The sequence below is a fragment of the Bos indicus genome, chromosome 13 (assembly GCF_029378745.1).
Source record: "Bos indicus isolate NIAB-ARS_2022 breed Sahiwal x Tharparkar chromosome 13, NIAB-ARS_B.indTharparkar_mat_pri_1.0, whole genome shotgun sequence".
Lineage (NCBI taxonomy): Eukaryota > Metazoa > Chordata > Mammalia > Artiodactyla > Bovidae > Bos > Bos indicus.
The window spans coordinates 23,095,346-23,107,835 of NC_091772.1; the positions used below are offsets into that span (position 1 = coordinate 23,095,346).

The window sequence follows — 12,490 nt, forward strand, 5'->3', positions numbered from 1 at the left end:
AGTGTACAGCAGGCAGGGATCAAGACCATCCCCAAGAAAAAGAAATGCAAAAAGGCAAAATGGTTGTCTGAGGAGGGCTTACAAATAACTGTGAAAAGAAGAGATGTGAAAGGCAAAGGAGAAAAGGAAAGATATACCCATTTGAATGCAGAGTTCCAAAGAATAGCAAGGAGAGATAAGAAAGCCTTCCTTGAAAAAAAAAAAAAAAAAAAAAGAAAGAAAGCCTTCCTTGGTGATCAACACAAACAAATAATTAAATTATACTAAAAAGGTAATAGTCAAGATTCATTGCTTCCTAATTATTTTACTACATTTTATTATGTATGCCCTTGAGGATATACACATCAAGTTTATCTACATGATGGGAGTATTACAAAATGGTAACATCACCACTGCATATCTCTTCCAACTCCACTTTCAGTGACTTCTTGTTGACAATTACAAATCAGCCATGATGGGAGTAGATTACCACTTAATTTGGCAAACATTAAAATAGAGGCTTCTTTATTCTCTCCAAAGAGTCGATTAAAAAAAAAATTTATCAACCTACCACTCCCATAGAGAATACTCCCGTGAGGTAGTCTAAAAAATTTTTATGAAGATGGCTATTTTAAAATGAGTAACAATATAAAATAATTTTAAAATGACTTTCTGAAATATCATTGATGACATATAGGGACTGTTATCTTAAATGGTACTAAAATATAAATTAGATAAACTCTGGAATACTTCCTTAACATAAATACTTCCTTAACATAAAAAGTATTTCATAAAGAAAATATGCCATCCCTCTTGAACTGAGTGCTATGACTCTGGGGGTTTAGTTTTGGTTTGGAGTCATTATAAACAGAAATGAAGAGGATTTGGCATAATGGTAGAAAAAGAAAACACCAAGTCATTGTTGAATACTTTTCAGGCCCATGCTCACAGCAGCCATCAACCTTTTACAATAGGAACATTCTGGAAGTTGTTTCCCTGATAAAGATATATATGTCCTTCTTTATCAATTAAATGACTTTCTCTTTTTTACATTCACCCACCTATTATCTCTATTCAAGTATCTCTTTTCTCAAAATAACCTGATTTTATTTCTGTTGTTTTTTACTCATTTTTCTGCACTCACCATAACTCTTTCAAAACATTAAATTTCTGTGTATAATGGAAGAATGTGAAACTGAGGAGGGCAGCGCAGCCATGTTTCTTACAACTTTCGGGTTTATCTGAGGAGTCTTGCCTTATGCGATGAGGAAGAGGCTAGATGGATGGGGCTCTAGCCTCCCTCATTTTGACATTAACCAGAGAAGCTCTCAGCCTTTTGTATCTGTCTTTCATATATTGGGGTTCTGTGTAAAATGTCATCAGGAAGGAAAGAGGGAAGGGAAGAAAGGATGGAGGAAGGAAGGAAAGATGGAAGGAAGAAAGAAAACGAGTGTGTTAGAGAGCTTAGGTATGCACATATGTTTGTGTGTGGGTACATGCGTGCACATGTACCATCTGTAATTATGAAAGGTGTGTTTGGGTGTATTTTGGATACAATAGCAATAGGCAGATTGGGTTTATTCATGGTTAAAACATCAGTGCATTTTTAACTGAATTATAGGCATTATATTGTATATATACACACACACAAAGATCTAATTAATTTAAATTACTAGCATTTGAATTTTTTAAAATTAAAATTTAAAGTTAAACTATGTAGATAATCTAGGTTTTAAGGAAACAATTCTCTAAGTTTCAAATCTTCACACAGTTACATTATATGTGTTTTTAAAATAATACCAAGTGTTGTATATTATTTATATAACAAGGGCAACACTATCTCTCAAGACAAATAGAAACACAGAATACTGGACAGAGATAAATAAAATGAGAAATCCCCGAGAAAACAAACTTTAAACAATAAAACACAACGCTAGATGGAATACTGTCTTTTCCAAGAATACAGCCAAATACCTTTTGAATTAAATAGTCTTTCAAGTTTGAAAAGGGAAAATAAATAAATGCATTGATTTAAATGACTAGAAATGCATTTACTTTAAAGACCTTTCTTCCCCCCCTAGAGCAAGTAAATCAATCAAAGAGTAAAGACAAAAGTACAATAATGACTTTAAGACAAGGGTTCAAGGAAGATGAAATAGTGGCTACATAGAAGATGGGTGTTCCACAGACTTTGTTTTGAGGTCTTCCATCCTAGTACTAACCAGGTCCCATCTAGCTTAGCTTATGAAATCTGACAAGGTACAGCCCATGGCAATAAGGATGGAGGATAGTGATTTTATTTCTTATTTTATTCATTGCAGCCCCAGGGAGAGAGATAACGAGAACAGGAATGAAATGCAGGTCTCCTACATAAAACACTGCAGAACATTACCACTAGGTCACCAGGGGGATGAAGAAGAAACTATTTTAGAAGAGTTTATTTGTTATAGTATTTATGGTGGGAAATTATTTTGCTTCATTAAAACCTCACTTTTTAAAATCATATACATGAATGATTGTTTTCACATAAAAAATGTCTGACATCTACTATTGGACTTAAAAATATTTAACTACACTGTTTCAGAAATGTTAAAAAAAATAATTATCACCAACTTACGTCAGGCAATTATAATCAGAAGTAACTACATTTATTTTTTCATCCAATATTTCAGCATGCATGCTCAGTATCTTCAATCATGTCAGACTCTTTATGACCCCACAGATGCTGGCCCACCAGGCTCTTCTGTCCATGGGATTCTCCAGGCAAGAATATTGGAGTGGGTTGCCATTTCCTCCTCCAGAGGATCTTCCTGACCCAGGGATTGAACCCACATCTCCTGCATTGAAGGCAGATTCTTTATTTACTAAGCCACCTGGGACATCTGCTATTGGACTTAAAAATATTTAACTACATTGTTAAAGAAATTTAAAAAAAATGACTATGACAAAGTTATGTCAGACAATTATAATCAGAAATAACTTTTCCATTTCACTTTTCATCCAATATTCCTACTCTGAATATTTGTCATCTTTCACTTATTGCTTCAAAGTGCTTCGGCACTGCCACTAATGAAAGCTATGGCAAATTCTGGGAGAAATTACCTGGGTTTAACCCCTTCAAGAGCTTACAAAGGTTAAGGAATTCCATAGATGGATTAATGCCTATTTACTTACACTGGTTGAGCCATCTAAAATTCCTGATAATGAATGTTTTTTCCTTAAAAAACAGCAATCCCATATGACTGAACTAAATATATTACAGTCTTCCTGATAATCAGACATTCCTTCCAGATGGAAAAAATATTACTAATTTAGGGTTCTTATGAGAGTTAAATGAGCAACTTGATGTACAGTAGAACATGGGGCAATATCTCACACAAGATGTAAAGGAAGATGATGATGATAAAATCCTCTCTCCATTACATGATTTAAAAGCAATATTTTATGAGCGCTTACAGACATAGTACTTAAAACTACTCTGAATATATACTGGATAAAACAAAAACGAATTAGGGAGATTATCAGAGAAGCTCTTGAACAAAGTTAATCAACTTTCTTAATACAAACAACATAGAGGCCAACTGGGACATATCTTTCTCTTCATTTGTTTTCCACTAATAAAAGGACAAAATAAAAATTTAAATGTAGATGAAAACTTTGAAAATGACAGGAAGATCCAAAAGAAGGATGGAATAAAAGGAAAACTCTTTGTTTTAGGGTTTCTCAGTTTACAAAATGTTTTAACATACATACTTTTATCTCTAAGGTAGAAAGATAATTTCACACTATTTGTATGGTGTTAAGTAACAAGAAAATGAAAATCCACATGATATAGGCAATAAACAGTGATGTTAAAACTAGAACTTAGGTCTTCAAATCTTAAGAATCCATCAGAAACTGAAATTAAAAATATAATTTGGAATAGAATAAAATATGAAATATTTAGGGATAAATTTGACCAAATATGTTCCTAAGAGAAATTAAAGAAGATGTAGATAAGAGATATATACCATGTGGGTCAAAAGACTCAATATTTTTATGATGTCAGATTCTCCCCAAATTCATCTATAAATCAATTCAACTGCAATAAAAATTCCAACAGAATCTTGTACAAATTGACAACTTGAATCTAAATTTATTATAAAGAAATGCAAATAACTAGAATAGTCAATACAATCTTGAAAAGAAGAAAACAGTTGGAGGATTTCTACTATCTGATTTCAAGGCTTATTACATAGCTTATTATCAATACAAATTGTACTGGTATAAATATAGATATACAGAATGGCTAAAATCGATCTGTATATCTAACACCAAAGGTTGGCCAAAATGTGGAGCAACTGCAGGGCTCACACACTAGTAGTGGAATGTAAAACTTACCACCACTCTGTAACTCAGTTTGGCAACTTCATTTTACTACATGGCATTTACCCAAGCGAAAGGAAGGCATAATTCCACACAAACATGTATACAAATCTTCATAGAAAACTTAGTTATAATGGCCAGAAACAAATGAAATTTCCATACACTAATACATTTTAAAAACTGTAGTGTACCCGTACACTAGACTGTTACTCAGCACTAAAAAGAGAAAACTGTAGGAACATGAATATGGATAAATCTCAAATAGAGTATGCACTATATGTTCCTATAGAAATAATACGTTAGATCATGCGAACTAACCCACTATGCATTATTCAGTTCAGTTCAGTCGTTGTCGCTCAGTCATCTCCAACTCTTTGCGACCCCATGGACTGCAGCAAGCTAGTCTTCCCTGTCCTGGATTATTATTCAATATAATGGATTATTATTCAGTGATAAAAATAAAAACTACAGATACACTCAAACACTTGGAGGGATTTTTAAGAGCATATTATGAATTTGGAGGGATTTTAAAGGCATATTATGAATTAAAAAAAAAAAAGTCAATCTGAGCACCTAAATTAGCCTTTATGACATGTTAGATGAGATTGAATTAATAAACATAGACAGGACATTCCATCAAAAAGCAGCAGATACACATTCTTCTCACATACACATGGATCTCCACAACAGATCATATGTCAGCCCACAAAACAACTCTTAAATTTATTTAAGACTGAAATCAAATCATATTCTTTTCCTACTACATTGGTACTGACATTAGAAATCATTTACAGGAAGAAAAAAACATCACAAATGTAAGATGATTAAGCGTAAGATCATCTGAATAGATGTATTTGATAGAACTGGACAAAAACTCATTTATGGTAAAAACTCTCAACAAAGTTGTGTATAGAGGGAATGCACCAAAACACAGTAAAGGCCGTATGTGACAAGCCCAGAGCTAACGTCATCCTCAACACATGAAAAGACGCTCCACATCACTATTCAGTAAGGAAATACAAATCAAAACCACAATAAGATATCATCTCTCACTAGTTAGAACGGCTATTATAAAAAACACAAGAAATAACAAGTGTTGGCAGGGATATGAAGGAAAGGGAAAGCTTGTGCACTGCTGGTGGAAATGTACATTGGTCCAACCACTGTGGAAAACAGTATAGAGTTTCCTCCAAAAATTAAAAATAGAACTACCAGATGATATAGAAGTTCCACTTCTGGGTGTTTATCTGAAGAAAATGAAAAACACTAATCTGAAAAGATATATGCACCTCAATGTTTGTTGCAGACTATTTACAATAGCCAAGATATGGAAAGAACTTAAGTGTCCATTGATGGTTGAATGGATATAGAAAATGTGACACACACATACACAGACACACACAGGAATATTATTCAGCCATAAAAATAAGGAAATCTTGCCATTTGTGACAACATGGATGGACCTTAACAGCATTATACTAAGTAAAATAAATCATGCAGAGAAAGACAAATACCAGATGGTCTCACTTTTCTAGAAGAATCTTAAAAACCAACCCCCCCCCCAAACTAATAAGCTTAAGAAAATGAGAACAGACTGATTTTTAAAAAAGGTAGGGCTGTGGCAGTGAGGAGTAGATGAAATGGATGAAAGGGTATAAATAAGTAAGTCATAGGGATGCAATAGCATAGTGATGATACTTAATAATAGTGTTCTGCATATCTGAAAGTTGCTAGGAGAGTAAATCTTAAAAGTTTACCAAAAAATTTTGTAAACATGTATGGTGATCAATGTTAACTACACTTACTGTGGTGGACATGACCCAGTGTTGGCAAGAATGTAAAGTAACTAAAGTTTTCAATCCTGCTGCTGAGCTAGAAATTGATACAGACATTAAAATATATATATATATATATATGTAAGAATTATTTACTTGTTGACCCTGTGACTTAATACACTAGTGTACAAAGGTTTTAACTGGGTTTGCCATGAGATAGTTTACTGAGCTCTATATCTATTAATATATTTTAGTACTTTTCAGTATGTGTTTTACTCAGAGCAAAATTCAAAAAATTTACCTGTTTTGGGGATTCCCTGGTGATCCAGTGGCTCAGACTTCATGCTCCCAAAGCAGGTGGCCTAGACTGGATCCATGGTCACGGAACTAGATCCCACACGCCACGACTAAGAGTTCTCATGCCGCGACTAAAGATCCCACAAGCCGCAACTAAGACCCGACATAGACAAATAAATATATATGTATTTTAAATTTACCTGTTTTTTCTGTGTTCTGTTCCTGTTTTCTAACCAGTCATCCATTTGTTCCTCAATTTCTTCTATAGAAGTTCCATGATCATAAGATTGAATATATGTACTTTCTAAAGGCGTATATACAGGAAATTCAGGTTTTGGTTTTTTTATTTTAACTTTCTTCTGTTCTAAAAAAAAGTTTAAAAGCACCAATTAAAATAATAATAAAAAGAACTAAAATTTTATTCATAGACCTTATCTTGAAAGAACATATATATTGTTCTTTCATAAAAATAGAATTACTTTACTTATATCAGTTTTAAGTTTTATTGTGCATTATCCATGGCATTGTTTTAAAATAAAACTCATAGATGTTGATGACAGATGATTTATTATATAATCCCCATATCAATTTGTGTGTATCTTTAGTTTTCAAAGTACTGTTCATGAAACACTCATGGTCATAGCCGTAGTGAAAAGAGCCTGGGCATTAGTGTTTTAATCCTACCTTTACTACCTAAGAGTTGCATAATACAGGGCAAGTAACTTAACCCTTAGAACAAGTGTCCATTTTCATTCCGTAAAAGGGAGTTAAATCTAACCTCATCAAGTTGATGTGAGGAAAATTATATATACTCTACCACTCCAGTCCTCTTGCCTAGAAAATCCCATGGATGGAAGAGCCTGGTGGGCTACAGTCCATGGGGTAGCTAAGAGTCGGACACGACTGAGCGACTTCACTTTCACTTTTCACTTTCATGCATTGGAGAAGGAAATGGCAACCCACTCCAGTGTTCTTGCCTGTTGAATCCCAGGGACGGGGACAGGGTGGGCTGCCGTCTATGGGGTCACACAGAGTCAGACACGACTGAAGCGACTTAGCAGCAGCAGCAGCAGCAACACATTACTTGGCAGAAAACTAGCTCTTAAGGGTATACATTCATCTTTTCAATATTTTACAAAGGCAAAATATAATTTGGCAGCATCAAGGGTAGTTATCAGCAGATGATTATCAGTTTATCAACTAGCCTCTCCATTAAATCCCTTCTTGATTAGCGTTGACACTGAGAAGCAACTCTACTCTTGGCCACTACTGTCAAACTCATCCATCCTTAGAACCATATCTTCTCCATCCTGTTTATGTGTATGTATCTGTGTTTACATGCACTATAATACCAACATAATAAAATCAATATGATGTTGGCATATGAAGAGACAAATTCCTAGAACAGATCAGAGAACATAAATATTTCAGTTCAGTGGAAGGAGGATTTAATAAATGTTGCTGGCACAAATGAATATCCTTTTGAAAGAAAAGTGGACACAACCTTACAATGTATACCAAAAATAAATCACAGTTGCATAAGAGACTTAAATTTAAAAACCAAAACAATGAAAATATTGAAAAAGAAACCTAAAATACTAACTATACTATTTAAAGTAAGCAGAAATCTTAACTAAGACTGAAAACCCAGATGCTACAAAGATAAAAGACAGAATAAACAAATCAAGAGAGAACAGATTTGGGAAGATAATCTACAATGCAGAGTACAAACAGAAGATATGCATATATAGAATACATAAAGAGATCTTATAACCTGACAGGATAAGCAGCCTAATAGAAAAAAATGGCCAAAAAAAAAAAATGTGTATTAAGAATACAGTGTTATGGGAACAGTTCTACTTTAAAAGGTTGTTACCGTACCTAAAAATCTACATGGTATTGAGTACCGTATTATCCTATACTGCATCAGTACCTGTGTATATCCAAGCTTTTCAAATGGTGTCTTAAAAAAAAACCTGATACCGTAAAAGGAAATTAGTAACTTAAATGACATATGAGGCTAATTTAAAGGTATAAAAATATAATTCAAAACGGATCAATGACCTAAGTGTAAGATCTAAAACTCTGATTTCTTTAATATGACACCAAAGGCACAGACAATGAAAGAAAATAGAATTAGACTTCATGAAAATTTAAAAATTTTGTGCATCAAAAGATATCAATAGAGTAAAAAGGCAACCCATATTATGAGAGAAAATATTTGTAAATCATATATCTGATAAGGGATTATATACTGAATATACAGAAAACTACTAAAACTCAACAAACAATCTGATTCAAAATTGGGTACAGGACTTGAATAGTCATTTCTCCAAAGAAACACTTATTAGGATGGCTACAAGAAACACACACACACCCCAACCAGAAAATAAATGGCTACAAGAAATACACACACACATACATACACACCAGACAATAAAAACCACTGGCAAGGATATGGAGAAATTGGAACTTTGTACACTGTTGGTAAGAATGTAAAACTGTACAGTGCTATGGAAAATAGTGTAGCAGTTCCTAAAAAAAAGTAAAGACAGAATTGTCATATGATCCAGCAATTCCATTTCTGGATATATATCCAGAAGAACTGAAACCAGGGGCTCAAAGAGATATTTGTTCACCCAAGTTCACAGCAGAATTATTCACAATAGCTAAAAATTGGAAGCAACCCAAGTGTTTAATGACAAATGAATGGATAAACAAAATGTGGTATACACATACAAGAGAATATTATATAAGGTACAGAGTTTTTATTTGGTCATGTTTCCAAATGTACTGGAGTTAGTGATTTGTTATATTACCTTTTCATAAGTTATCTCAGAGAGGAATCTTCCATCCACGAGCATCCTATATCATCAAAGGAAAAATGTTCTAACCCATTGGGATTACATCTGCCCTATCTCCTTTGTCCTCTTCTCCACCAGTCCCTGAATCAACTTAAAAATAAGCACTAGCATCTCCTTTTGTCATGAGCCTGAGTTTTCTATAGAAATCTGTCTTCCATTACCTTAGGGAAGGTGAATGCTTTCCCGTCTTGCCACCCTAAAGAGGCAAATTCTGTCTACCGTGTTCTTACTGTCCCCTTGGCAACCCTAGTTGGGCCCATCACTGGGGTATGGGGTGGGGACCACAAAGCCAGAAGAAAAACATAATGTCTGGAACAATTGTTTCTTCAGATTAAAAAAAATTACTTCTTAAAAAAGAAGGATTTTGATTACTTGCTTTTGCTTTTGTTCTTAACTCATATAAGTACAGAGGGGAAAAAAGGGAAATAATGAGTTTTCCTTCTACCGTTGATCCCCTCTTTGTCTAAATTTTAACCTTTCAATCAATTTCTTTATAGAATTACTCATTTTTTTTTCCATTCACAATATGGGTTTTCATTATAGTACTCAGAACTCACATCTATTGACTTAGACTAAAACTCAGACTGTATAAAATATTAACACTGAAAAAACCTTATATCAATACATATTCAATTTATTTATAGCAAAAACATAAAGTTGATTAAAAGTTTGTAGTAAAGAAAATGCTCAAAAATTTCCAAATAGATCACATTTTTTCCCATAAAGACTTCCTAAGAGAAAGATACATATTTATTTTTAAGACATTACCCGTTTCAGACATCCCCCCTAAAACACCATTTTAGTAAGACTACCACACCCCACTCAGTGTAACTCTGGGGTAGCCCTCAGAGGACACTGCACACAGTCTTGGCAGTAAAGCAGAAGACTTGAGGGCAGATTAGCAATTAGGTCATGAAAAACAGGCAGCATAAAATAGCTATTGCTAATCTGCATGAGATGCATTTACTCAATTAGGCAGATGGAAATGTTATTATGAACTCAGTATTCCAGTGATGGTCTTTAAAATTAAGAAGGATGGGGGCAAATGAAATGCACACTGGGGGATTTGGGGCCTTGATGTATTAGTTCTAAAGTATACAATGTAGAACACTGTAATGAAGTTAACAAAATTAATTAAAAGATTCTTTGCATGTAACCATGAGAGACGACATTTAAAAATACATGACAGTTTTTGACATTATTAACAGCAATGTGACTGTTCTTTAACTTTGTTAATGTTGATACCTTCACCTTTTCTATTAATAAATTTATTACTGAACTGATACCAAAACATGAGCAACAAAAGTCTTATTACTCAGAGTTTAGGATGAGTATTGTTTTTAATAAGCTTTCTGGCATTTAGTTTCATCATTTTCAGTTTGAAGAAACCATAACCAGGTAATGAATTTTCAAACTTTCTAAAAAATTAATTTATTTTATTTGGAGGCTAATTACTTTACAATATTATAGTGGTTTTTGCCATACATTGACATGAATCAGCCATGGGGAATTTTCAAACTTTTCAGAAGACCATCACACATTTTTGCTGGCATACAGAGAATTTTCAGATATTCACCTATTGTAAATTGTTTCTTTACATAATATTTTAATTAAACAATAACAAATTACTATAACAAATGTCATATGATACCACTTACATGTGGTATCTAGAAAATGATACAAATGAACTTTTTTACAAAACAGAAACAGACTCGCAGAGAAAGAAAACAAACTTACCGTTACACAGGGGAAAAAAGAGGAGGGATAAATTTGGTCTTGGAGATGAACATATTATATATACCATTACATGTAAGGCAGACAGCCAACAACGACCTACCATATGACACAAGGGACTGTATTAAATACCTTCCAATAACCTATAATGGAAAAGAATCTGAAAGAGTATATATATAGCTGAATCACTCTGCTGCATACCTGAAACACTGTAAATCAACTTTATTTCAATTAAAAATTTTTTAAAAGAAAGCATTATTAAATCTGCATGAGAACTGCTATCAAATTCTTAGGGAGAACAAAAGTCTTTGAACAATTCTGGAAAAACAGTCATGAAAACATGACTATGAAAGCAATGAAATTAGTGTATTCAAACTGTCTCCACAGGTAAATTTTGGTTTAGTTTGACATTTTTCTCTTCCTGTAAATGTGGATTCCCTTCACCTCCACTTTTTGACTAGTCTTAAAAGGCATGTATGATGTGAGAGTTGGACTATGAAGAAAGCTGAGCACTGAAGAATCGATGCTTTTGAACTGTGGTGTTGGAGAAGACTCTTGAGAGTCCCTGGGACTGCAAGGAGATCCAACCAGTCCATTCTAAAGGAAATCAGTCCTGAATATTCATTGGAAGGACTGATGCTGAAGCTGAAACTCCAATACTTTGGCCACCTCACGCGAAGAGTTGACTCACTGGAAAAGACCCTGATGCTGGGAGGGATTGGGGGCAGGAGGAGAAGGGGACGACAGAGGATGAGATGGCTGGATGGCATCACTGACTCTATGGACATGAGTTTGAGTGAACTCCGGGAGTTGGTGGTGGACAGGGAGGCCTGGCGTGCTGCAATTCATGGGGTCGCAAAGAGTCGGACATGACTGAGAGACTAAACTGAACTGAAAAGGCTTAGAAAAATTTTATGTAACAATTTTACTTAAAAATAACAATTATATAAAAGTTACCTTTAAAGTTTCATTTATTCATGGATTTAATTTAACTAAAGCTGTTTCAACAATTGCTATAATACCAACTTCCATTTCAATCTTTGGTTTTGTTATTTAGTCACTAAGCAGTGTCCAACTCTTTTCTTGCCACCCCATGGACTGCAGCACACCAGGTTTCCCTGTCCTTCACTATCTCCTGGAGTTTGCTCAGACACATGTCCATTTGGTCAGTGATGCCATCCAACCATCTCATCCTCTGCCACCCCTTCTCCTCTTGCCTTCAGTGTTTCCCAGCATCAGGGTCTTTTCCAATGAGTCGGCTCTTTGCATCAGGTGGCCAAAGTACTGGAGCTTCAGCTTCAGTATCAGTCCTTCCAATGAATATTCAGGACTGATTTCCTTTAGGATTGACTGGTTTGATCTCCTTTCTGTCCAAGGGACTCTCAAGAGTCTTCTCCAACACCGCAGTTCAAAAGCATCAATTCTTCAGCGCTCAGTCTTCTTTACACTCCAACTCCCACAACTGCACATGACTAC

The 12,490-nt window shown here is 34.4% G+C and overlaps 1 protein-coding gene across 2 annotated transcripts in view; it reads right to left on the minus strand.

Moving 5' to 3' along the window:
• DNAJC1 (DnaJ heat shock protein family (Hsp40) member C1) overlaps positions 1–12,490 on the minus strand; it is a 180,521-nt gene that overhangs the window by 75,411 nt on the left and 92,620 nt on the right. For both annotated transcript variants that reach the window (XM_019973029.2, XM_070800810.1), the window contains exon 8: positions 6,617–6,780. In XM_019973029.2, coding sequence (XP_019828588.2) covers positions 6,617–6,780 — 164 coding nt within the window. The remainder of the gene's footprint in view (positions 1–6,616; positions 6,781–12,490) is intronic.